The sequence below is a fragment of the Anoplolepis gracilipes genome, chromosome 2, assembly GCF_047496725.1.
Source record: "Anoplolepis gracilipes chromosome 2, ASM4749672v1, whole genome shotgun sequence".
Taxonomy (NCBI): Eukaryota; Metazoa; Arthropoda; class Insecta; order Hymenoptera; family Formicidae; genus Anoplolepis; species Anoplolepis gracilipes.
In genome coordinates this window covers 19,852,279-19,879,686 of record NC_132971.1, presented here as the reverse complement: position 1 = coordinate 19,879,686, position 27,408 = coordinate 19,852,279, and the positions used below count along the sequence as shown (strand labels likewise).

General features: G+C 30.3%; 3 protein-coding genes across 4 annotated transcripts; 1 reads left to right on the top strand and 2 right to left on the bottom strand.

Annotated features, from left to right (window-relative positions):
• Positions 1–1,417: 1,417 nt before the first annotated feature.
• On the top strand, positions 1,418–20,823 carry LOC140676490 (alpha-tubulin N-acetyltransferase). 2 transcript variants are annotated; one of them, XM_072911600.1, is made up of 8 exons: positions 1,418–2,314; positions 8,816–8,965; positions 9,908–10,079; positions 12,990–13,131; positions 15,190–15,292; positions 15,397–15,484; positions 15,969–16,015; positions 18,722–20,823. In XM_072911600.1, exons 1-8 carry the CDS (start codon positions 2,211–2,213, stop codon positions 19,008–19,010), a joined length of 1,095 nt encoding a protein of 364 aa, XP_072767701.1. In that variant the 5' UTR covers positions 1,418–2,210; the 3' UTR covers positions 19,011–20,823. The 2 variants fall into 2 exon arrangements, with proteins under 2 accessions (XP_072767701.1, XP_072767700.1); XM_072911599.1 differs by having other exon boundaries at positions 1,419–2,314; positions 18,719–20,822.
• Positions 20,824–21,350: 527 nt separating this feature from the next.
• LOC140676491 (polyisoprenoid diphosphate/phosphate phosphohydrolase PLPP6-like) lies at positions 21,351–22,854 on the bottom strand. The gene is made up of 4 exons (XM_072911601.1): positions 22,536–22,854; positions 22,159–22,293; positions 21,959–22,058; positions 21,351–21,878 (listed from the first exon to the last, which is right to left on the bottom strand). The coding sequence occupies exons 1-4, from the start codon at positions 22,542–22,544 to the stop codon at positions 21,493–21,495; spliced, it is 630 nt and encodes a 209-aa protein (XP_072767702.1). The 5' UTR covers positions 22,545–22,854; the 3' UTR covers positions 21,351–21,492.
• Positions 22,855–23,114: 260 nt separating this feature from the next.
• Cutlet (chromosome transmission fidelity protein 18 homolog) lies at positions 23,115–27,405 on the bottom strand. The gene is made up of 11 exons (XM_072911585.1): positions 26,980–27,405; positions 26,592–26,840; positions 26,388–26,526; positions 26,050–26,239; positions 25,557–25,981; positions 25,249–25,491; positions 24,792–25,132; positions 24,419–24,660; positions 23,902–24,164; positions 23,543–23,816; positions 23,115–23,421 (listed from the first exon to the last, which is right to left on the bottom strand). Exons 1-11 carry the CDS (start codon positions 27,059–27,061, stop codon positions 23,227–23,229), a joined length of 2,643 nt encoding a protein of 880 aa, XP_072767686.1. The 5' UTR covers positions 27,062–27,405; the 3' UTR covers positions 23,115–23,226.
• Between the last annotated feature and the right edge of the window lie 3 nt (positions 27,406–27,408).

The following is a 27,408-nucleotide window of genomic DNA, read 5'->3' as shown; positions in this document are numbered from 1 at the left end:
ACAGACGATCTAATCATCTCTCTCATCAGGCCAAATTTTTTCATTTGTTACATTTTTTATTCCTATTTATTGCCAGGCTTCGATACATATGTGAATATCTGTAAATCATTTTTTCGTATAATCTATCACGAAATATACATTGTATCATAAGTCTATTAAAATCGTCGGATATTTTAATAACAGTTTTTTTTTTATTTCAACACAAAATTCCAATATAAGAAGATATAAAACAGATATAATTTTAAATGTATTAAGATTTAATCATAATTCATTATATGTCAAACTATATCATAAAAAAGCTGCGAGAACATTAATAAAAGTTAAGTGCTATAAATAGTAAAGGAATAAATTTATAAGAATAACTCTAATTGACGATATAAAAAGGATATTGCGATTCTTTTCCAAAAATACGATATACTAATTAATGTTTTATAATTCAGATTATAATAAGATGGATTGTCTTATTTAAAAGACACAGAAAAAGACTCTTGCACGCGCATATCGATTATTTAGATATTTAAAAGTATATACGCGAATATTTTTTTTCAAATTGTATTTATATCAAGTATCGATAATCACGGTGATGATATGTGCTGCTGCTGATACAGTAAAATAAAAGAGTTAAAAATTAATCTAAGGACGTCCTCTGTTGTTAAAGTAACGAAACTCGCGGAAAGTTCTTTGCAAAACCAGTGCCGGATTCAAGAGCATATCGCACAGGTAATTCTCAATTATAATGTAACGTGAGTAAAATTCACTACATTTATTGGACGAATTTTTCTTCAATGACAAGTAAAACTGAAATATTTTAAATAAACACACAATTGAATTTATTAATATTAAAAACTCGTAAGATGCGAAGCTTTATAACCTGTAATTTTTTGAAGCAGTGCCCAGACAGCAAACAATATTTATAAAATGTATAAGACATATTTACAATAATTATTTTAATATTTTATAACTAATATATTTATCAAAATATTTCATAAATATTTTTGTAATCTTAAATTGAATAGATCATAAAGAATTATTATAAATATCTCAGCAAATATTTATTTTTTTTTTTTTGTTTATCATAAATATTATATAAAATATTTAATCTTTTTTTTAATAATATATCAAATAGAATTTTCATATTTTTTTCTCTTATGTATATATAATCTGTATAAAATATTTATATAATTATTTTATATTTATATAATATTTCAAAAAATAAATAGTAAAAATATTTATTATTTATTATAAATATTGTATACTGCGTTATCTGGGTGCTTACAGGGTGTAAATACGACCCTGTTGACATACACGGTATGCGCGCGCATCTTGGCGCGGGGCGCACTTTTACGAGAAAAATTGAACGTAGAGATACCGAACTCGTATGTACATACATACATACATTCACACGTGATTAGTCCTGAAATTCGCACGCGACGTTAAATCGCTCAGTTGATTTCCGATTACGTCGTGTTTCTTCATTCCCAACCTACTTCGCGACTCTCGTCGAATCGACGGGATACGTCATCCTATCTCGCGCGCGGCGCGCGTGGTCGGGCACGTCAGGCATTCCGAAAGCGCGCGTTCGAGCGAACGTCAAGATCGCTGTTTCGCGAAGGAGGGAACGCGGAGGTGGCGTGTTACGTTCGCGCGAACGACGGCGATGGCTATCAGTCGGCCGTGAGTCGTGAAGCGGGCGCGAGTTTGAAGACGGGAGTCGCGATCGATTCCGGGGCGCGCTCGTGTCTCTCGTTTGTCGGTTCGTGCTGGGCCGACAGCAAACAACGTGTGTCTTCGCGAGCGATGCAGGTGGTGGACGAGAAGAAGAGTGATCGATCATCGCGGTGAGAAAAAAGATTGGCGAGAGGACTGATAGCGGTGTCGACCCACGTGACGATTCAAAGTGTCAATTCGAGATACGGGAATATCTGCATCTCAGTAACAGGAGGGAGCGAAAGACCGACAGAGAGCGAGATACGATCGATGTTCACGTGACAATCAACAACGCGGCGTGAAGTTGTCGCGAAAGGGTGCGCGGACAACGGCCATATTCAAGGCGAGCCTCATCGTCTCGCCCCGGTCGAAGAGACGCAGGGTCGGGGAAAACAGTCTCGCGGCCATCCACCGAGACGAAGCAACGCGACGACGAAAGCGGACGTGGACAAGAAGGAAACGCGGACGATCCGAGCGGTGACAACAACGGCCTCGTCGCCGAGATGGAGTTCAAGTTCAACGTAAATAAACTCTTGCCCAGAAAGATCAACAAGGTCACACATAACTTGCTGCCGGAAGACTTCAAAGGTGATCGGCGCGAATTAAAGTGAGTACTATCATCTTAAACTCAAACCACTCTTGAAAACAGCTCCCACGGGAATAATTAATAATGGAGCTGCGTAATGTCCATTTAAAAGCCTAAACACTTGGGTGGATAATCCTTGTATGTTTTATAACTATATAGCGGATAACCTCTCTTTTATCGGTTTTCTGGTTGTATATTGCATATATATACATTTTTTAGAAATAATGCGAGTATTTATAAATATTATCTATATATATATATATATATATATATATATATATATATATGTGTGTGTGTGTGTGTGTGTGTGTGTGTGTGTGTGTGTGTGTGTGTGTGTGTGTGTGTGTGTGTGTGTGTATTATACGCAGTCATTTTTTGTTGGTGACAGTCAAGACATTTTTTATATTTACAGAAATTAATTATTAAAATATTATTTGGGAAATTTGGAGGAATATTTGTGTGTGAGAGATTTGTTAATTTCGAAAAAATAAAAAATTGTACGAAAGACAAGAGAGAGAGAGAGAGAGAGAGAGAGAGAGATCTTACAGCTTATTGAAAAAATTAATACAAGATTTAAAAAATTGAAAAGATAAATTGATATTAAAAAATTGAAAAGATGAATAAAGTAGAGATTTTTTTGCATATTTCAAACTGTTGATTATACATCATTTCTTTTTATACTTGAAATATAAAAACTTCATGGATTTTTTGCAAAAAAGAGAAAAGAACGAATATACTGAAGGTACTGTGTATCATCCATTATCGTCAAGGTTACATCGGTGATCGTAATATAATGGACATGTGCACAGTCGTGGAACTTTCACTACGCATTAATAGGATAGCAATCTGGCCGCGTTCAGTGTCACTCTCGGATCTCTGTAAATTCCTGCAATGCAGGAAATTATATTATTAAAATTTTGTTCTTTTGTTATTAGCACAATTTATATTTCACATTATTGTTATTACTATCTTCTTTCTTTTATCCACTTAATATACTCTGCAAAAATAATGTTGAGTTAACAACATCATCGTAGTTGAAATTTATTTTATTAATTCAACAACATTGTTAATTAAATTAATATGCCACGTATTGATTAATAATGTTGTTAAATTAATAAAATAAATTTCAACTATGATGATGTTGTGGATTCAACATTATTTTTTAGTGTAATTATAATTATGTAATATAATTTATAGTAGAATATAATTAACATAATTTTATATGTTTGTTGCGATTGATTTGCGCGCAATAATTAAAATTGTAAATCATTAATGTACATTATATTCGACCTCTATTTGAAATTCCTTATAACGAGATCATAATGACCCGTGTGAGATATGCCTTATTAATTGCATGCAAACTTTTCTTTTTTATATCGAGCAGAAAATATTAGCAAGTAGATTTTTTTGTTTCTCAATGGATTGTAGACACAAAAATTCGTTCATGCGAGCATAATAAATATCAAACTCACGCGTTTGTTTGTGTAAGGAAACGAGTCTCATAATATTTCGTATGCGATACGTCAGCCACAGATTTATAGACGCGATATATGTCAAACAGCGTGTAGTCTCGCGTGACACGTCACATCAGATCTATCGTTGAATCGTAGAGTGTTTGATAATTGCCGTCAAGTTAGAGAAAGATAGGTATAGATATTTCAATGAAATCCAAGTCGATTTATCCTCTCGAAAATATCATTTGCCCGATTTAATTAAAATTGCAATATCAGAATAAAAAATAAAAAATTTGCAATTCAAGATTTAAGAGAATTGAAATTAAAGTGTTTCATCTTGTGCTTACGTGTTCAAAGATATGAATAAATTCTAAAACATCTTATTTAATTCCTTAATTTTACGTGCAAATTTCAATATATATTCAAACTGAGGCATTACAGAGTTTTCTGATAAGCATGTAATATATGTATACGATAAAAGATCCAATATCGTGTCGAAACATTTCCTGGACTAATGAGGATATCTACGATGGTCTGGAGAACACGAGACGATTATATACGCACTCGTTAGTCGATGACGATATTTCTTCGATCATTGCCAAATGCGTACTCTGGAGCAGAGAGGGAACTACGAATAATTTGCAAGTATCGTCGCATCTCTTAGATCTTTTATCCCGTATTACGTTCAACAACGTTTAGCGCAGCATCTTATCTATCATAAGTCGATGAAAAATATTGCACGCGATAATTAACAAGTTGACACGACATGCTCTGGACTACCGGAAATTACGGTAGATTTTTTTTTTTTTTTTTTTTTATTATTAGGTTCCATGCGATATTTTTGAATAAACATGTACTGATAAATATCGTACAAATTTTGCTACCGAAAAACAATTAATCACTGATATATCTTGAAATTTTTCGCTGCTATTGATAATCGCGGGTTGTCAAATATTTATCTAGCTGATTGAAAAATAGCGCTTAAACGTCGCACATGCCTTTAATTAAGATCTAGGTCGCGGATCACTTTACGCAAACGATTTCCATGATAAAGTCTAAGATAAGACTCCGCACACACTCCGACATTTGTTCAACTGATTTATCACAAAATTACAGTACTCTTATATGTATTGTGTGTTGTATCCCGCGGCTTATTCCCATGAAATTACTTCTTCAAATTATTTTTTATATATGTATCGCTTTACCGGAATCAACGACAGACGTTTCGGATCCGTTCTCATAAAGCGGTAATTAATATGACGCTTACCAAGTAAAGAGAGTCCAGAAAAAGTAAATGTCTTCCGAGAGAACGGATTTTTTTTGCCGCAAGAGAAACGCGAAGTAAATGAGCATTTTTCAGCAATAATAAATCGGACAGACGGGCTTCTTATGTGTGTGGTAACGCGGATTCTCGGTTCAAAGCACTCAGTTTACTCGCAACAGCCTCCGTCGAATTCTTGAGCAGTGATTCGCGACGCTCGCGGAAGTTTTATGACGAAATGGCAGAGAAACGGTTTTCTCATACAATCTCGCGAGGTTTGTCCGTCTCTAGCCCCGATTATTATGCGGAAAACGTTGTCTCCGGTCGTCTCTCTTTCTCGACGGGAATAGTTGATGCAATGTTATTACGTGTACATGCTGTAAAATCGGTCGTTGCCCGGATGTTAGACAGGACTCGCCGTAATCGACTTTTAATTGATAACTCGTATATGGCGGAAATAGTCGTCGAAATCTTGGGCTTTCGCGCGGATTTGCTAATTGCATACGTAATAAGCTGAGATATAAATGCGACGTGCTAAAATAATACATATCTGTATACACAGGGTGTCCTGTAATTGCGGAAAAACCTGCTAATGCCAGATTCTTGAGATCATTTGGAGTCGATTTTTTTCAAGAATTTTTCAATAAGCTGTAAGATATCTCTCTCTTTCTCTCTCGTCTTTTGTACAATTTTTTATTTTTTTGAAATAAACAAATTTCTCACACACAAATATTCCTCCAAATTTCCCAGGTAATATTTTAATAATTAATTTCTGTAATTATAAAAAATGTCTTGACTGTCACTAAATGTCACCAACAAAAAATGACTGCGTATAATACATATATACATATATATAAAATGTCGAGACATCAATAATTTCCGAGTTATAAGTGATTGAAAAAAGGCTTTATTATAAAGATATGTAATGAGAAAAATTGGAAACTTGCAAAAACTGATGACTTCCCTCGATATTTTCGCTGAGGAAAAATCGACTCCAAATGATTTAAAAAATCTGCCATTAGCAGATTTTTCACGAATTACCGGACATCCTGTATAAGAAATTTTTTACAATATAAAAATATTATTTGAGTATTGCAAATATAGAAATTTATAACAAATTATTACATAATAATATAAAGTAAGAAATTTTATTTAATCTATGACAAAGAAGAACAGTAATGAGATAAAAATAAATATATAAAGACAGTAATTGTTAATATATTTTAATTCTTTTTCTTTCACAATTATATACATCGTAATAGGAGACTTATCTTGTCATACATATATTTTTAAGTTGTATTAAATAGTATTAGCAGGTTTTTCATCAATTACAAAACACCTTGTATGTTCTAACCAGGATTGTTTTTTTTTTTAATTTTTTATTATTATAATCATTAATTATTTCTCTGATTAAATAAATTACATACTAAATTGTTCATACTTTGTGTTAGATATGTACTTAAACTCTCATCCATTATCTCGTTATAGATTAGAAAGTTATTTCTGCATAAATGATATATTGTATCCTCGGACAACGTAAATTATAAACTTTATTATTAATGCAATTTATAGCTTCATTAAAGTATAATTAACTATATTCTCGTAAGTTTTCACGCACACATTTATCCATTTTTACTCGTAAAATGTTATGCACATAAAAGAAATTATTTCTTTCGCCTCGGTCAATGATTTTAAATATGATCAAACACAGATTTATTCTAACAAAGAATCCAAGCGATCTACGTACATTTCATCAAATAAATCGTATTTCCTTGATCACCTTGATCCTTTTTATAGAACCGGGCCAATGACAGATATGACTGTTACTGGAATAACGTTACTGAATGATATTAAAGGAAAACTAACATCTCAAGATTAAGATTAAATAATACAATTGTAATAACGTAAATAATAGACAATTGTTTATATCCTTGATATTTTTTTCTAGATTAAAATCAAACTCTTTTAATCATATCAATTTTTAAATCTGCAAGGAATATTTAAACCTAATAAAATTCCTAATTGTTTATATTATATGAATTTTATTATATTGTTATATTCTATTATATTCTATTGTTTTCTTTTAAAAATAATTCAATACAAAGAAAATTTATTTTACAAACAGTTGGAATTAAAAAATTTTGTACGTGCTATTTATTTTGTATAGTCTTATATATTTCATAATTTGCAACATTTTATATTTTAATTTTAAATAGAAGAGCTTATCAAACAAAATGATTTTCTACTAAATTTTCATTGAAAATAATCGATTCCAAATTTGTTAAAGAATCCATTATTAAAATTAGGCAAGCTTCTCCTGTAAGATACTTCCGCAAAATTTCACATCCTTGAGATTAGCTGTAGATTTCGCAATGCAGCTTTCACATAGCGGTTACTCACGTCATCGTTGAACATAATCCATCATACTTCACACCTATAATATAATGACTATAAGGGAAAAGACGTAATACCGATGGAATAAATTAACTCCATCCGTATCGTAAAGCAAGCGATTGGCGCGCGTCCAAAACTTGAATTAGGTCACTGCTTGTAACTGAATGATATGAGAAGAATGATTACAATCCATAATTTTCTAACGTGTAATTTTGTAAAAAGCGGAAATGATCGATTAGCAAAATTATATGTTACTTTGCACAAGATTAAAGAGTATAACATAAAAAAATGTAGCTCTTTTTATTACATTATTATATAGCTTAACATTCTTATATTATAATATATATATACATATATATATATAATTCATGTGATTGTTATATACATATACATATATATATTTAAAATAATTATGCGTCAGTTTTATACATTATTAGAATTGATGCTTATAAATTATTCTAAAATATACATATATTAAAATATTAATCTATAACTAGTATTGTTCTGCAGAAATTTATCTGAAGACTTGTTAGATACTTTCTATATCTTGTATAATATATGTATTTACCACGCAGCTTTCTACCAGTTATAAAAAATGTTTCGTTCTAAATACTTGACGGAAGAACATCGGGTTTGAATTAATTTGCCATCTGGAATTAATTAGCATAAATCTGCGAGAACGATGGTATATAAAGCATATAAAATGTAAAGATGAAAAGTAGAACGTGGCTGTTTCGTGCTATTTCAGCGATATAACCGCAATCTACGTAGTTGTTATGGCATTGAAAAACGGCGAAATGCTCGAGCAAGATACTATTTTTTGCTCGCGTTTATTTCAAGAAATATCCGCAGCATCTATTTCCAAAGAATGATTCGAAACGATCAAATCGTGTTCTTTAATTATAAATAAAAATTTTACCATTCTCAGACATTCTATGTTCTTGCAACCGTATTGGATTTAAAATATCTTTAGAAAAAATAATTTTTGATTATTTCTTGATTAATTTTAGATTCTATTTTTTCAATTATTTATATTATAATTATTTATATTATATAGATAAGAATGATTCTCAAATAAAGTATTATATTATACATACATATACATATAATTACAATTGTATATATATAATCAAGAATTATCAAGAAATAATAAAAAATTATTAAATTAAATTTTCTAAGGATATTATAAAAATTTACAGTTGCAAAAATATATGAAAATTCCCGAATAAGTAAAAATTTTTATTTATAATTAAGGAACGCGATCGTAAATTTTAAATATTATAATTTCTACTTATTCATTATCATTTATTTCATACTTTAATTACAAATCATTTTATAAATAAATAAATACTTAGTTGTCTCCAGAAGCATGTGAGCGTAGATATACTACATATCTCTTTTCTCTTTTTGCAGCGAATGTCAAAGACTATTAAGCAGAATATTGGACGATATGGGCGAGGCATCGGCGAGGGCTCAAGGACTCAATAAGCCCATCACCAGCGCTCTTAAACTGCGGGACACAGATCATACTATTTATCTGCTCGTAGATAATGAAGCAAACAAGTAAAGTTCTTTCTTCAATTAATTGTTATATTTAAAATATTCTCGCGTATGTGAAGTAAAATATTCTTCAAGTTTTTTCAATATATAATTGATACCGTCTTTGGTTCTTTCTCTCGATGTCTTTGTTATAATCTTAAAAAGATTTAACTCTTAAAATGATGAAAAATAAGAGAGTTCTTGTCATCGTTACATCTCGCAACCATTAGGGAAATAGAGATACTCGAGATGCGCGTTGCGGATTTAAGTGCTATGGACCAAAAGTGGGTGTTTCCTAGCAAAAGGAATCTCTTGCAGAACAGCCCCGTGGATCGATGGGGCGAGCTGTAGTGTTGTCTCGACTTTACGAATATTCAGGTTCTCTAAAACCAAAGGCGATGTTACATATGACTCTCAACTTTCTGTTTACACAGCTCGGCTATTCTGAAAGCTGTTTAATTAAGAAGCAATATAATACTTTTAGAGGGTATATAGAGGGTCTCAAAATTATTAAGCTTTTTTTGCTTTGAATAATTTTGCATCGATTTCTCTTTAACGAAAATATCTTCTCGCTAAAATATTTCTAATTACAATTTTTCAAATTGTAATATCATATATCACTTTAATTAAGCCTTGAATTATTATTTTGATTAAAATTTATTATAATAATTATATAAATTTAAAATCATATAATTAATAATTTCTCTATTATTAAATTTTGAAACCTATTTAAAATTTAATTGCTAAACAAAAATTCCGCGTTTTCTAATCGCGTATAAATAATAAAGAAACATTCCTTTGACGAAAATGGTAGGAGACACGCGTCAAACCATACGTAGAATATTACGCATCATTTATAGCATTCATTAAGACCGCGTAATACATATAGTGTCCTTCAAAGTTGTCTCGCGAATACGATCATGAATTATTCGCGTAAAATCATGCTCGCATCGTTTGATTCCACAGTGGACTGGGTAGCGTGGTGGGTTTATTGAAGACGGGATCGAAGAATCTCTTTCTGTTCGACGAGATAGGAGAGCATTATCAACTGCAAGCGAGATGCATCTTGGACTTTTACGTGCACGAATCACGGCAACGTATGGGCCTGGGAAATATTCTCTATCAACACATGTTATCTGTAAGTTTAAAGCATACTATACTCTTTATTACGCCCACATAGTGTGAAAAAATGTCACAAAAGAGTATGCTATATACAATGTTATCTAATATTTAAAGAGAGAAAATCTCTTATATAATTTTATTACGCAAAGTAATGAAATTATTCGTCGTTTTCAAGATACGTGGTTGCCGAAACAAAAGTCGATTTAATTAATATCTTCCCTCGATAAAATTGTGCGTTAACGATCCTGCGAGAAACAGGCCGTTCTCACGTGAAGAAAGAGTTTCCGCTACACGATAGGACTCCCTCGCTCGAAAACAAATCTTGTGATGCGCCAGTACAAGCCATAATTACTTCCTGTACGGGAGCAGAAAGCGTCGCGCGCAGTCACGATTTAAATCGCTATCGTCGAAACTTCGTGCGAAGCAAAATTAACTTGCAATTATATTACGTTAGTGACGAAGGAACAAATAACAGTAATAACATTTGTTACGGACAATTCGTAATAATCTCACACGGGCAATACACGATTTTACGATCCCGATTAGTCTAATCATAATCATTTAATTAGACAAGCTAATCGCTCTGGAAATTTGGACTAAAAATTTTGCTTAAATCTTAAATCAATAAAATGAATAGTGAGACGAATATGAATATTGCAGATGTTTATATGTATTATATATATGTTACGAAAAATCTGGAAATTATACTAAAGGAACGTGGAATATTTCTTGAATTGGAAATATATGCTACATCGATGATAACATATTGACATTTCGCTCAGTGCTATCTGTTATCGCAGAGCAGTGTAAAGCAAACAAAATTAATTTTATTATGTATATAAACTATACAATATATATATATTAGTTAATTAATTAATTTAAAAATATATGAGGCATAAAATATTCTTCAATAATTTTTTTATCCAAGTATTATGTATTTTGACTTTTGACTTAAAGCATAATATTTATATTATTTGAGAAACGTGTGAATTATCTGCACACGTATTGATGAATAGTAGCGTACAGAAATTAGAATAAATAATCATTTTCGATAAAAGAGTACATGATGATACGTAATCTATTTCTTGCAATTCTTAAAGTAACGTCTAAGTAACAGAGAAAAACGGAAAATTCTGTAAACCACTTTTCGTTCCGCTCGAGAACTTGAAACCCTGAAATCATACGTGTCACGTGAGGACAAGTGCACAGAACTGTAACGAAAAGAGACAAAACCGTTCTCTTTTTCTTCTTTTGTTTGATAAATCTTGTCTACAAAATTTATTCGTGCAGATTAAAATTTATATAACAAGCATTTGAATTTAAAATTCAATTATTTACCTCTTACAAGTTTTTAATTTTGCTCAATTAAGTATTTGAGTTTAACAATTTCTATTCTTTTATATTGCAGGAAGAATTTTGAAAAAAAATATCGCAAAAAGATTTATTAAAAATAATTAATTTCTCATAAACGCAGGATAAAAAATTAGAGCTGTAAGATTTTGTTATACGTAGTAATAAAAATGTATCAATATTAATATGTCATTAGTATTGTATTTTATATATAATATATAATCAAAATTTAAAATTATATATATTAAAAAATTGTTAATTTTACAATTTTTATCCACACTTTGTCTGAAGTCGAAATAATTAACTATCATGACAAAAAAAATAATAATAAAATAGTTGGAAAAATGAAATGATACGCATACAACCGCGCACCAAGTTCAATGTGTCACCATGCTCAATCGTGCTGAAAGCACTTGCCAGATTTCCGTTACAAATGACACGCATCGGTTGCGAACAAAATAAAATCTGAAACGCAATACTTACTCGACTTAACTCACATTCATTATCTGTAATTATATTCCTTCGCTCATACTATTCGAAGTGAGTCATTCGAAAGTACGATGTCGTAATAGTGTATAACATGATTCTCATCAATGAAAATAAAGAAATTATACGATTTTTTAAATAACTTTTTTTCTTAAAAAACGTTAGTATCGAGAAAGTTTATTCATTTTTCCCTGAAAAATGTTAAATTTTTATGTAAATTTTATTTAAACGCAAATAATTAAAAATTATCACAAATAAATAAATTTTATTGACAGAGACAATTAATAAAGTTAGAAACATAAAAACAGATAGCAATTTTTAATTATATCTTAGTTGAGTAGAAATCGAGTCTAATACATATTAATAAGATCGTTTCCACAATTATGCTTGATGGTATAACTCGCATATTAAAGACAATAAAGGCCAACTTTCTTTCGAGAGTAAAAAAGATTATCTAGATTACCTAGTCATAAATGTGATATTATTCTAACGTTGATATTGATAACATCTGAAATTATATAGTTTTCTTTCTATAGTTTTCTTCTAATTTTGCTCTCTTTATGTAGATTATTATTGGAAACTTTATTCCGTGATAAATCGCTTTGATCAGCAACCTAAGCTCGCGCTAAATAATAAAAAGTTAATCATACTTACACAGCTGTATTATTTAATAAAGCTATATATATATGTGGATTAAGTTCCATCACTTGTGAAAATTCTTTCTAGATGTATTAAAATGTATCCTTAAATACTATAAATAAAATAAAATAAGTAATATTAAATAAATAAGAGTTTTGAATAATAAAATCTCTTAATTTTTTTTGCTAAGAATTATAATTAATAAAATATTCTTCAAATTTTTTAGGATAGTTTTAAATCTAATATTTGAAGTAATAAATATTTTCATTTAGAGACTAAAGTCTTATATATAGATATTTTTTGATATTTCTTAAAAGTTTGTATAAATGTTGATCTAATAACGTTTTAGTATTTCAAATTAATAATCCTTTTTATTATTTCTCTCTTTTTTATTTTACCCCTCTTTAAATTCATTTATTCTACTTTCACGATAAAATGGTTTGATTTATAGGAGGAGAACATCAGGCCAGTGAAATTGGCCATTGATCGACCGTCGGAAAAATTCTTAGCTTTCCTACGCAAGTATTACGGACTCTTGAAGATTATTCCACAGAACAATAAATTCGTCGTTTTTGAAGGATTCTTCGATGACGGTATGTAATTATCTCTCTAGGTATTGTCATTAAATTGTGCCATTAAATTGCCATTAAGCGTGTATAACAGATCTTAGCAAAATATAAGACTGATATTTTTCTAACATTACACATGATTCTTGTTTTTTTCTTATTGTAAAAAAAGTCTGATAAGGAAAAAGTGATAAGGAATCTTGCAGAAAGATATTGTAAATGAAACCAAATGATTGTAATAGTTCTGTGTTTGCGGTTAACTCGTGCAATTTTCTATGTTTGTACTCATTTATAAGTAAAATTCTCATGATTATTTTGCCTTCGTGATTACGAGTAATGAAAGGTATACGAAACAGGGCTTGGAATAAGCAGAGGAAAGAAAGAGAGCGAACGAAATTTCTCGTTAATCCTCTAATATTAGGGTGGGCTCAACGAAGACCCCCCCCCCCCTAGCATTTCCGTTTTGTTGATACAAATTATACAATAGGAAACAACAGAAACAGATTGCATCAAAGTAAACTCGTATTCAAATATGAATAAGGCACCTGAGAAAGGCATTACATTTCATGTCTCTTGCAATAAAACGGTGACAAACTACTTTCGGCCAATACTTCGTGACGTGAGTGGCCAAAAATAAGTCTCACGTCTGTGAATCCGTCGACTATCTTGCAAAATATCTGCGCTGATTGTTTTTTTTTTTTTTTTTTTTTTTATACGTTATCAGAGATATATATTGGATAAACCGCAATTTTTATATGTATAGAATATTATTTAATTATTCTGCGGCACGATAATTATTCAGTCGAAAGATTTCACAATTTTTTTTCTATCAAAAATAATATTTTTATGAATAATAATATTTCTCTAATTGTAAGTCACGTTCTTTTCCTCTCTGTTTGAGAAATAAATGATTCAATTTCTTTCCTGCTTCTATGGTACAGCGAGACTTCTTTCGCAACGTCTCTCTCGCCGGTCGTCAAGGTGTCTGCTGTACAGACGCAAGGTCAAGTCTGGTTCCATCAGAGGTCGGGCTGCCCTACGGGACGAGTCGTTCGCGTCGAGTTTCGCGTCCTAAATCGGCAATACTCGGTCGGAGAGGCTCGAAATCGCGGCCAATGCCACGCTAAGGACGATTTATACCTCGGCTGTGTCCACGATCGATCAAGTCCCGTCCCTAGATGTCGAGCCGCTGCTTGATTCACATTTATGCTGATTATGCACGATTCGCTCCAATTTTACCGATAGCGTTCTTCGAGAAATTCATGTCCTTGAATTGATCTTCATCTACCGAAAGATAAAATATTAAATGCAGGAAAAGAAATGTGATCGTGAGATGTGATACCGAGTGGCAATAATAAGACAGACGGCATATTTAATGATAATTATCGTTAAATGTAATCGCAGATAACTGCTTAAAACACGTAATATATCATAAAGATTAATATGAGAATTTTAAAACTATAAGGAAAATAAACTGAGAGATAAACAAGAATTTTTAATACAATGAAAAGGAAAAAAATATGTACAAGCTATGTACTATCAAAAGGATATAAACAATATATTTCTATAAAATTAGATGTTTCTAAATTTTTGAAATTTTTAAATTATTCGATTATGTGATTTCGTGCCGATAGCGTTTCTCGAGTTACTGCAAATGTGCAGAATAAAAAGCAACAAATATAAACAAATAAAATAATTTTTAACTTTTTTATAAATTATTAAAAGGATTTTTAACAAAAAGTAAAATTAAAACTTAAAAACATATTTGTTGAATTTACAAATAATATAAATGTTTCATTTGACACATTATTTATAATCATACATATATATATATGATTGTAAATAATAGTATCAAAATGTTTACTCTTTTATATGTACATAAGACACACACGTAAATTCAACAAATATATTTTTGAATTTTAATTTCAATTTTACTTATCAGAATCCATTTAATGATTTATACATTATTTACAATGTGTATATAATGTGTGTTTAACTATAAATAATGCATAAAATATTTACTTTTACATTTTCTGCGCCCAAACATCTGTAAAATTGAATTTTTATCTGTTTTCATATTTGTAGAGAGCCGAGATGTGCGGACGAACAGATATAGTTTACCTCCCAGAACGAGCTTGGACGACGGAACGCCGGGCAATAATAACAATAATGGGAAGAACGGTGCTAGGTAGGTGCGTCGTCGGATAGTGCGCGTTGATTGCGAAGCGACAGATGCGAACCGTGACATTGCAATTACGTAGACAGAAAAAAAAAACAAATTTCGCTTTTCAGTCTCAACGGAGTCCCGTATGTAACGTCCGTTTCGCGTAGCTCATTCGGTAGATACGCCGCGGCGCGACCGCCCTGTTCCATGGCAAACGTGAGTACGACATGAGGAAATATTGGAAAATTTTCTTTTTCTTCTAATTGATGTCACTTTTTTTTATTCATTCATCAGTTTCAACACGTGCATTCTGCGGTAACTTTTGTACATAAATGTCTATTTATATAAAATTATATTGACATTATTAAAATGCTGGTCGAATTTTGATATTGGCAACTTTCAAAAATTTGTTTTCTAAATGTAAGATATATTATATAGATATAATAATATTTAAAAATTTTTAATTGTCACTAAATATATGTGTATGGCCTGCAATTATTTATAATCCCTACTAAATAAAGTTGCACATAAGAAGCATCTTTTTGACTTAAACAGATATTTACGGAGAAATCTTTTTCTTTGCTTAAGTTTAACGCATATTTGGCTTATTTTTCTCTCTGTGTTTTTCTTATTTTCTGAATATTATAACACAGCGCATATAATAACTAATCATAATAAATATTAACGCCTTTTCTTTTAGATAATCCATAACACAGCGATGCTTGGTCAATCAACCGAGCGTACTGGGTGAGTAAAATTCACGCAATAATCTGAGATGGTCCACAATCCGAGCCTGCAAATTGCTTGCCTTAATTTTCTTTAATATTTAATTGACGATTACATAGAAATTGATTATGTGTAATAATGGTATTGCACAGGAATGTTATTGTATGCAATAATTTGGTTGAGATCTCACTCGTGTTGTGACAAACAATTCTCTCATAGTTGAACAATGAAAATTCAGTTTTTGAAAAACGCCGAGAGAAGAAGTTCTTCAGTGTAGAAAAAGTAGGAAAGAGATAAACAATTATTTAATACAAACAATTATTAATAAATAAATATTTATTTAATAGATAGAACTAATTGAACAAAATGAGACTGTGAGAGAAGAAAATGTACGTATTATCTGCATTTATATTTATTTTCGCATTGCACTGTGAGCAAACTTTAATTAATGCTCACCACCAAAGCTTTAATTAATCTTGCTAAGAGTGCGTACTCGACATAACTTCAACGCTTTAGATGCTTGAAATAATTAATTGTGATAACGCAATGCGTTGATGTGATTATCGATTCATCAATTTTATTATTTACAATACTGAAAAATCCGTATAATCGAAAATTAATTGCACACAACGATCTCCTATATTAATACTCAGTCGCTGAGACAGCTTGCCGAAAATACTATTCTTATACTGAATACATTAAACGCAATCGCTTGCCAAGGTATGTCTAGGCGGGCGATAAATATTTCCGGGTCATCTCGATCACATTCAAGTCTGGAATTTCAGTGCGGTGTGAATTGTGAATTTAAACTGGAATTACTGATCTCATCAAAATCTGTTTTATATAAGAAATAGATAAATAATATAAAATTAAATTTGAAACTGTTGATATTTTTAAATAAGTACATATATATTTGTAAAACACATTTTGATATTACATGATCTTGCGATAGTACTATAAATATTGTATTCATTATTCTTTAATGCTAAAAATATGATTTATATATAAAAAATGGAATCTAGGTGACCTAATATTTAATTATTCTTTAATTTGTCACGATATGTTAATTTTTATTGGCAAAAATACGTGCGCATTTAAAATCTATACAAATCGCATTATATTTGTTGTTGATTCCTCGAAGGAATTATTCTCACTGTATATTTCTATCTATGTGTGAAAGGAGTAAATTATTTGTACAGTTGATCAAATTTTATTGACGTTGGTTAGTGACGAGATATTAATATACATAATGACTCGCGCACGTGTGTGTATATAATTATAATTCAAATAATAATATTAATAATATATATCGACATAAAAATGAAATTATTATATCATGAATATTTGTAATATGTGTAAATATAAATTAGAGTTGTACAAAAAAGATGAAAAGGAGAATGAAAGATAAATGCAGAAAATTCGAAAAATGCCTAATTTTTTTTACATGCTTAAAAGTCAAGATTTATTTACATTTCAGTTTAATTTATATAATTTATGAGTATGTATATTATATTTGTTTAACATGCTCTATGCGAATTGTAGCCTGTAAAAGTATCTGTCTTTTTTCTGTAATTATTGGCTACAATATATAAGTTAATAAAGATTTATTTTGCTGATTTTCTGCCGACGTTGGTTTTCGAAAAGTAAATATTTTTATATTTTCTTCGACCGAAGAGATATGAGACAAAGAAAAATCTAAATATTTTTCACTTGTACACATAAATAAATTGAAATTTTTAAAATTTTGTTTGACAAATTTGTTCATAATCTTATTGATCAGTATCTCAAAACAAAATCGTATAAATGCATAAATACATTGAGAAATAAAATTGCTTGAGAGAAATCAAACTGGTAGCTATCTTTATTCAAACAGCTTCAAAAAACTGAGCAAATTATATTATATTTGGGCAAGACTAAATTTTGTGATGCAGCGACAATTGTAATAATTGAATTGAAACTAAATATCTTTATAATTTTTGTAAAATTTTTTTTAAAAAGAGCAATAAAAATTCTATTTATTTTTTTCCGTTTGCTTCATTTTTTTCTCAGATAATAATTAACTCCTATTTTACACTTTAGTTTTATTTTCTATAATTTATATTTATGTAAAAAATTGTGCGTAAGGGTTTTTTTTCTAACGTTTCCCGTTCGTTAGCTTGAATGTAAAGCATGCTTATTGTTCAATATGCATATAATTATATGAAATAAAATATTGTATTTTATATGTAAGAATTGTGCTATTCTAAAATTACATTATTTACAGAAAACTGATAAGCTATTGTCAACGAATGTTAATGCAAATTTATACTCTTTAATTATGCGTTATGTATTAAAATAATATCCATTTTTTAGACCATACAAAGCCTATGCTTTAAAAAGATTAAAAACAATTGTAGCAAAAAAAATTGATTCCTAAAATCGAGAAAAAGGAAAACAAAGGTCTATATCAAGTTCCTGTTGATCTTCTTATTTTCCTTTTTCTTGGTTTTCCTAACACTACATCTTTTCTATCATATATTTTTCCTTGGAATTAATTTTATATTGGATAAATGCAAGTGAACATGAAATGATGAAAATCTTCTTTGAAGAGACGCTTACCACCTACTAGACAAAACTGTGTGAACTCGAGACTGAAACAAAGAGACATGTAATGTTGCATGTTGCTGTCAGCTTGCTGTTGCGTGTTTCGGCTGTCATGATCTGACAGGCAAGTTGATTTTTCAGCAGTAGCGATAGCGGCAGCGTATCGCCGCCCCCGCCGCAGAAGCTGGAACGACCGCGTTCTTTGAGCATCTACTCCGAGGAGGAGCAGAAGCAACGTAGCCTCGAGATGAACACCGTCCCGACGCCGATCGTGCCGGATAATCAAACAAAGTCCTTCGTTCCTATCTTGTTGGAAGCCGAGAAAACGGAGAAGAATGTAAAGCCATCGCCGTCGTGCGGTCAGGAAGTGACCACCGGTACCAATCAACACGGACATCTGGATCTCAAGTTTTATCATTCACCCTTGTGGTGAAGCGATCCAACTGATACATAATTATCTTTCTCGCTTTCCCCTCTTTTTGGAAGGAGAACTCTTTTTATAAATCGGATCGGCTCAGCCCGAGCTTAGATGCCATCCGGAGTTAGGATCCTTAATTCCGGATAACTCGAGAGAATTTCCTTCTTTATCTGTATCCGTGTACTTTAAGTAGGATTACAATCTAGTCAGGGGAAAAGTCGCTCACTCAGGATTAAGACATTGCGATCCGTAAACACACATTTGCAAATTTCAAGTCTCTTTCTATTTTTCTTACGTTTCTAAACTATACTAGCGAAATTTCTTGTCTCTAATTCTTTCCGGGATAAACTGCAATGATGTAACAAAGACAGAATATTTATGAAAATGGAAGAGATATATTCAGCTCGAGAATTATGTTAAATTGTTTAATTTATAAGTTGAGGCAATAAATAAAAATAAAAACTCTAAATAAGGGGAAAAATTAAAAAATAAAGTTATTAGAAAAAAAAGAGACAACCAAAAATCTTATACCTTTATGCTTGATATTTTGAAGAATAAGAAATCATTTTTATAAATAAATGTGCCCGCTCGTCACTTTTAATATTCAATATTCATTATCAGATAAATATATGGAGATTCATCATATATGAAGAACGAATTACATATTTATTTCCATTCAAAAAATGAATTAATAATACACATGAAAAATATAAAAAGTCTATGACGACGAATATTGATCTATATTTAAACATTTACTCGTAAATATAAAAACGATATTATTACAAAAAGTTCTAAATTACTTTGTTGTGGAGGGACCTCGTGTAACAATACGTAATAAAATTTTAAGGATTTTATCACAGACAATAGTTATCGTGGATTTTTTTAAATGAATGTAGACTATAGAAAATTAGGAAATAGACGATTATAAATATATCTGTATATTCAAGGAAAGATTTATGTCACATTTGTCCTAATAATCTAATATTTACGTTAAATGTTTATATATTTAAAGATATACTTAATTTTCGTATGTTTCAGCATAAAGAGTATTATGAAAATTAGAAATGAGAAGTGGGTCGAAAAAAATTGTGCATATTTTTTGCACATATCTTGTTATGCAGGATGTCTCGGAACTCGTAGAAAGTGGACGTGTTATTCCTCGTAAAACTTGGCATTCTGTCTTTTCTTATCTAACACGCGTGCCTCAATCCTGAGACATATAATATTAATGTTAATTATTTATTTATTTATTTATGTTTAACGTGGAAGAAATAAAGAACGTGCAGTATTTCGCTTCGAATTTGAGAATTGATTGGTATTCACTATAAAAATAATATGTATATGCGCACACGTAATGCATACACACACACACCCACTCACACACATACATACATACATACATACACACACACACACACGTATGTAGAAAAAAACCGCTTGTGTATGCGTGTGTACGTCTTCAGATTCGTATAACACACCCTAGAAAAACGCATGATGAAATTAGTTTAGATATATTGATAGATATTAGAATTAGCACACATATATAAGTACATACTATACGTATAAATATGTACTACGTATAAGTAGAATGGAGAGAAATAGGGCACACACAATACATTAGCAAACATTTGTATTATCAATTGAAGACTGTTCACATGATATCGTATCAAAACGCACAGTATATCATGCGTAGGTGTAAAGGCATTTACATTGATATTTCAGGATGTATAATCCAAATAAAGGGATATTCTACAGAGATTATAAGGACTACAATTAAAGAAATGAAGCAATATCAATGATCTGATATATATATATATATATATATATATATATATATATATATATATATATATATATATATATCTGATACAGATCTGATATAAATTATTCACTGGACTATCACTATTAGTATTGTAACTTGCAAATTGTTACTCTTACATGAATGTAATGTAATGAAATTATTGCTACATAAAGATACAATAAGTTTGAAAAAAATTCAAGACTTATATAACTGTCATCTCAATTACACAAAAATTTTATATAATCCAATAGAGAGATTTACATACGACATGCTTATGAAAAGAGACATTTAGAATAACAGATACGTGAAAAATAAAGATATATGTGACTTGTTTTCAAGTAAGAAAAGAAAATAAATAAATAATGATAAAGAAATGCTCTTGTTTATCTTATATAAAGCACCCTTTTTATATTACAATATTAAAAAATATTTACATATTTTTCTTTTAAACTATAGTATGTTTTCGTTTCTATCGAACTTTCATTCATATATATATATATATATATATATATATATATATATATATATATATATATATATATATATACATGTATATTGAAATATATAAAATATATATACTCGTATTTCACAAAATTATTTTGATAATGTTGTCTAAGTAATCACACATACAATGAATAGTGGTATAAACTTAACAATATAAAAAATGTGGAATATTTCTTACTACAGGAAATATAATTAAACATCATACTCAGCTCCAGATATTTTTTCATCAGTAATCCACCAAACTAAATTGGTGCAAGTTTCTTGTTCCAAATATATGTATCCTATTAGCATACCTTCGAAAATACCAAGAGCTATCCCTGTCAAAACATCGCCTATGTGATGTTCCCTCTTCAGAAGCCTGGACATGCATATGGAAAAGGACCATGCTAATAATGGCGGCATACATATTAAGGGCACAGGCCATAAAATGATAAAAAAATATGTGATGAATGCAGCACGTGACGCATTTCCAGATGGAAAAGAATCTTTACTGGGAGAGAGATTGTCGTTAGTTGTAGGCCGTCTCCTTCTTGCTACCGCTTTTAATACAGAGACTAAAATAATATCTAGCAATAAACCTGAAACACACATATATGCAATTTCTCACTTTAATATAATTCTCAAATATGATTGATATTATTTTAAACATTAAACTTACCTATGAAAAGATTGACTTGCATTTGATATAAATTTGAAATATTAAAAGTCCAGATTAAGACCAGATTAGTTGCCAGCCATATTATACTATGACATGATATCTAAGCAGATAAAAAATAAATAAATATATTAGTAGTGTTTTATTATTTTATTTAATTAATTAGGATTATTTTAACTGTTTAAAAGAATAATTAACTTTACCTTTAAGAACACGTGATATGTTTTCAGTTGCCTCAAAAATAAAAATTGCTGTGCCCAATTAACAAAAGCATTAGTTAAATAAGCATCAACTGCTAAAAACGTCCTTAATTTCGATGGGACTTCTCTTTTCTCCTCCTTAAATGTTAAATAGAAAGGAAAAAATAAAAGTGAATTACTATATAATGTATTTGATACTCTTTCTGAATGAAAAATGCTAATATAAATATAAATTAAAAAATATGTATATAAATAGGAATATATATGAAAAAATTAAGTAAAATTAAATTAAATACGATAATAAATCACGAATATACAAAAGTGAAACGAAATAAAATAAATAAAGTATATAAATGATAGGTTATAAATGATCAACATACCATTTGCATTATTTTCCAACTAAAATTGACAAGTAATGGAAAACAGTTTCGATGAATCTCACATTTATTTCTTATATCTATTTCTTATAACGTTATTGCGGTCATCAAACCGTATGAAATGCAAACTAAAGAAGCTATGATTGGCGACGACACTTCGTCGAATACCACCCTATCTCTCACTTGCTCTCACCTAAAGAATCTTATCTAACACACATATATATATATATATACATCTGCAATCTGCAATCATCCACACATAAGATACATATACTTATATTCTAATCTAAACAAAATGCACATCGTTGCATCTTTATTGTTAGTACTACTCATCAAATTTTAACAGAGATTAGATGATTAAATTAAAATATTATGCATAAATATATATATTTTTATCAGTACTGTAAAATTTTTTTAAAACATTTTGTTCAAGTAAAATAGTTCTAATTGTAAGCTATATATGTATATTTATACTTGTGCATATATATAGCTTACAATTAGATATATATATATATTGCAAAGTTAAAAAAACGAGAAAAAGGATATAAAATATATCTCCATATTTTTAAAAGGAATAAAGGCACAAAGAGCCAACTTTAATATAAATTGCAATATGTCTGCAATTAAATTAATTTATTATCAAAATTTTCAATTTCGTATAATTATTGTAAACTATTTTCGAACATACTTCTATTTACAAAAGTTTCTCCATGAATACACTTCGGCGAACAGCGTTATTACAACCTTCTTTATATTTGTACCATATTCCGTGTTTTGTCAAAATATTCTGCATTAGGGAATATCCCTTTTGCGATTTTGGAGAAATACGATTCGTCATTTTATTTTCGTTCTCGTTTGTAATAATATTCCCGAAAAAATCTTTATATACCTGAAAGTTTTTAATGTAAAATGAAAAAATATATTGCTTAACTACGTATATAGTTAATATTATACAATAATAAATCTTTCAATTATATAAATATTCAAGAAAAAAGATGTGTAAGACTTACTACTTCCTTTAACGACGTTGCACTTTTTCCCGCTTTTGTGCCATTCGGTGGATTAGAAGATTTATCCTTCTTATTATCTTTATTATTTTCTGTAGTTTTGGACTTTCCTGAATTTGCCATGTTTTCTGACAAGCTAACTGCACCAAGTCCCGTCAAGATACTTGCCCGCCTTAAACGTTCAACCTCCAATTCTTGCGTAATTATTTGTTGAACCGCGTACGCGAGATATCGATGCGGGTTGCAATTGGGAAAAACTCCAACTTCCAAAATGTTACTAAAAATATTTATAAACTTTAAATAAAATGCTGAAACATACGTATGTGTGCATTATTTATTGTTGTGTCATTATTACAACATACGGATCTAAATTATAGATGTAGCCTCCTTGAGAATTCTTTTCTTGCACAAATGATAAACCAAAATCAAGCATCACGTTTACTATTCTAGCGAGATCAGCTTTCTCTTTCGCTGAATATAAATGAGAAGGCACTGTACGTAATTTGGGTGCTAGGAGGTCTGGTAAAAAACCAGCGATATCCGTACTTAGAGTGAGAGCATCGCGTCCGCAGACTCTTCGTATCGCCGTTAAAATACCTGTATTTTTCGCTGATTTCTGAATTACCTGAAAAAAAATTATTGTTGTGAGCGGCGAGAATCGCAATATAATTAAACGTTTAAAACACTTCTCAGAATATATATAAATCAATTCTAACATCTCTATTAAAAGATATATTAGATAGATGTATTATATAATGCCTAATATAATTTAAATAAACTCATATATTAGTTTTTGAAATAAGTTTATTACATGAAAAAAAAGATACGCACAAATTTCTGACTAATTTAAAAATTTTCTCTGAATCAGCTAATACTTACTTCGTTAGTAATAGTAGGATAAGACAATTTCACTTTTTGCGTTCGCGCAAGATGCAAGTGCCATGCAATAAATCCGTAATTCGTGTAAGGCATAAGTGACCAAACTTGCTTGTGTATAACAAGCGATGTTACTAAGTCGTAAAATTGAAACCATTCCAGGGACGTGGATACATTACCCAGTTTCTTATCACAGACTTCAGGATAATTATGAAATATTCCTTGTGCCAATTTTTCTGATTCACCTAAATAAGTAAAAAATATATATTTTTATTTTATAAATTATTAAATAACAATCATTTTTCTAATATAATGTAGGAAAATTACAATCTATACTGACACATTAAAATGCGTAAAATTAATTTTACAAAATTACCATTTTGCACTGTTCTCAATACATTCTGGATTCTCTCAGGTACAGTAATCATCCCTTCCTTGTTCATAGGAATTGTTAATATACTTTTCCACGAATCAAATAAATTTTTACGAGTATCTTTCAAGCCTAGAGATATATTTTCTTTTAAATTAGCCCCACCCATATATTGTAATGCCCCTACGCAAGCTCGAACGTCACAACCAGACCTTTCTGCTATTTTTACAAGATCACCAAAGTCTACATTTAACTTTTCCTTTCTCGCTATCTCCATTAAACGTTCTGCTAATCTTAAAGGACTTACTTCCGGTACCGGAATTATTATAGCAGCAGCTCTTAACGTTCTGTATAAATTTAATTAAGTTTATTTAAAATAGATTATTGTTCTTTTTTTTAATCCAAGCATATTACGTTTTTAAACTGTATGACTATTTTATTTAGCGTTTAGTTGAAGAATTACCTTAACGTTGGTGCATATGGTTCATTACAGATGCACACTACAGGACGTGCACAACCATCGGACGTTTTCTCCGATTGTCCCTTGTTCTTTTTAGTTTTCGATACTAATTTACCTTGAACGAATTTTAAGAGCAGTTCGATGGACGCAGCTGGTGCACCATCAATCTCATCAAAAATTAAACAATTCGGTCGGGGATCCGCACCTATTACGGATTTCATCTCTGTTGATGCAAGAAGAATCTGTCTGGAACAAAAATGTTATATGATTTTCGAATGTAAGAATATTGTATATAAAGTTTTATGCATTACCTAAACGTATCAGGAGTCCTTTCATCACTCGCGTTGACTTCTACGACATTATAACCAGCATGTCTGGCTGCTATATGTGCTAAAGTCGTTTTTCCCAATCCAGGTGGTCCACTCAGTAGGGCTATCCTTTTTATTGGATATCCTTTGCTATCCACTTCCTCAATATCTTTTTCATCTTCAATATCTTTTTTCTTTCCAAACGTAGACAGCTGTTTCTTCTTTGGTTTTACGATATTTCGATGAAATACTATTTTATCCCAAAGCTTCAGCCAATATAATAGCTGTCTGTTAACCGTTTCGTCCGAAAGTAATTCTAAATACGATCGAGGACGATATTTATCTACCCATAATTCGTCATTAATTATGTTATTAGTATCGCACAAATTGGATACTGGCTGTACTGATAACTCATTTTTTATCGCCATCTATAATGCAAAAAAATATTATTATAACAAAAATAAAATAATATAAAAAAATCCCAAAATAGACATACAATTTCTTGAGCTTGAGCTTTTAATTGGTTGTAAGACACTGACAACAGATTAGTAATCGGTCGTTTAGTCTGTTTAATTTGGTCCTTTTGTGCATTTCTAACTCTGATGTATAAGCGCTGGGAATCATACAATCTCGTGACCGCCACAAAATTCCACGGTGGAACTCGTAAAGAAATGGAATTTTTCTTGCTGTTAAACATAAATACAATATAGGTTAAACCAGATATTATACTCTACATTATATATGTAAAAATATTATAAATATATTATAAAAATGTGAAAATGTAAATATATTATAAAAATTATAATGTAGAATATATTTCACTAATTTTTTTACTTTTCATCATATTTTGTTTTCATCACTGCATCCCCATCATGTAGTAACTGTCTTGCATCTAATATTTTTTTAATCACATCTTCAGGCTGATCCCAACGAAGCTTCTTTTCTTTTGGTTCCTCAACAAGATTAACATCAACTAAAAAATAAAATTTTCTAATAATATTCAAAAAATAATCAAGCTTGCAATTTTCCGTTAATTACCTGAAACATCTGTCGCTAAGATATCAGATATATCGCCAAACAATTCTTCATAACTACGTTTTTTACTACTGTTAGGTGTACTATCACCATATATTTCTTCATAGCCGCGTTTTTTTTTATTGTTAGCTGCATCACTGTCAATAACTTTATCAAAATTAACAGAACTGGAAGTTTTAATGCCTTGACCTTTGCTACTACTTGCTGTTTGAGATACTCTGCTAGGACCAGGTTGTGCCAATGTCTCAAGTTCTTCAAACAAATATAACCAATTATGTAATTTGAGTTTAACAAGATATTCAATGTAATACAGTGAAAATAATAGAATGTAAAGAATATGCAGAAAAATAATAAACTTCTTCATTAATGAAGAATCACATAAAAAAATTACCCTCTAATTCTCTCAGAGCTTCAAAATCTGCTTGACAGACAAAATCGAATTCTTCATCCGGATTTGGAAATTCATCAGCCATCTCAGGAATTTAATAAGCAGAATCGATTGAAATATATGCGTAAAAATTAACTAAATGACTGACATTATTATAATACCAAACTTTTTACATGACGTTTCTTGTTCCCGCCTTTTATCACATTGTACATCGCACGAAAATATAAATCGCCCTCTTGAAGTTATGACTCGAATCACAATCACACAAGCAAATCCACTTTCGATGATGATAAAACAGGATATAGCACAAACATGAACCAATTAGTTTATCCATAAATTGTAGATCAGGAATATACGGTTTACATGCAAAATAGAATAAACTTTTTTTTAATATAATGTGGAAGATATTTGCAATAAGTATTGCTCTTCTAT

Bases quoted from the DNA above. Each gene is read 5' to 3' on its own strand.
- Cutlet (XM_072911585.1), bottom strand. From the start codon at position 27,061: ATGGCTGATGAATTTCCAAATCCGGATGAAGAATTCGATTTTGTCTGT. The intron at 24,165-24,418 runs GTAAGTATTAGC...ATTTTTTTTCAG, and splicing joins ATCCTACTATTACTAACGAA to GTAATTCAGAAATCAGCGAA. The intron at 23,817-23,901 runs GTATGTTGTAAT...AAATATTTTTAG, and splicing joins TACATCTATAATTTAGATCC to TAACATTTTGGAAGTTGGAG.
- LOC140676491 (XM_072911601.1), bottom strand. The intron at 22,059-22,158 runs GTAAAGTTAATT...TTATCTGCTTAG, and splicing joins CATATCACGTGTTCTTAAAG to ATATCATGTCATAGTATAAT. The intron at 21,879-21,958 runs GTAAGTTTAATG...TGTGTGTTTCAG, and splicing joins GCAAGTCAATCTTTTCATAG to GTTTATTGCTAGATATTATT.
- LOC140676490 (XM_072911599.1), top strand. From the start codon at position 2,211: ATGGAGTTCAAGTTCAACGTAAATAAACTCTTGCCCAGAAAGATCAAC. The intron at 2,315-8,815 runs GTGAGTACTATC...CTCTTTTTGCAG, and splicing joins GGTGATCGGCGCGAATTAAA to CGAATGTCAAAGACTATTAA. The intron at 13,132-15,189 runs GTATGTAATTAT...TCATATTTGTAG, and splicing joins TGAAGGATTCTTCGATGACG to AGAGCCGAGATGTGCGGACG.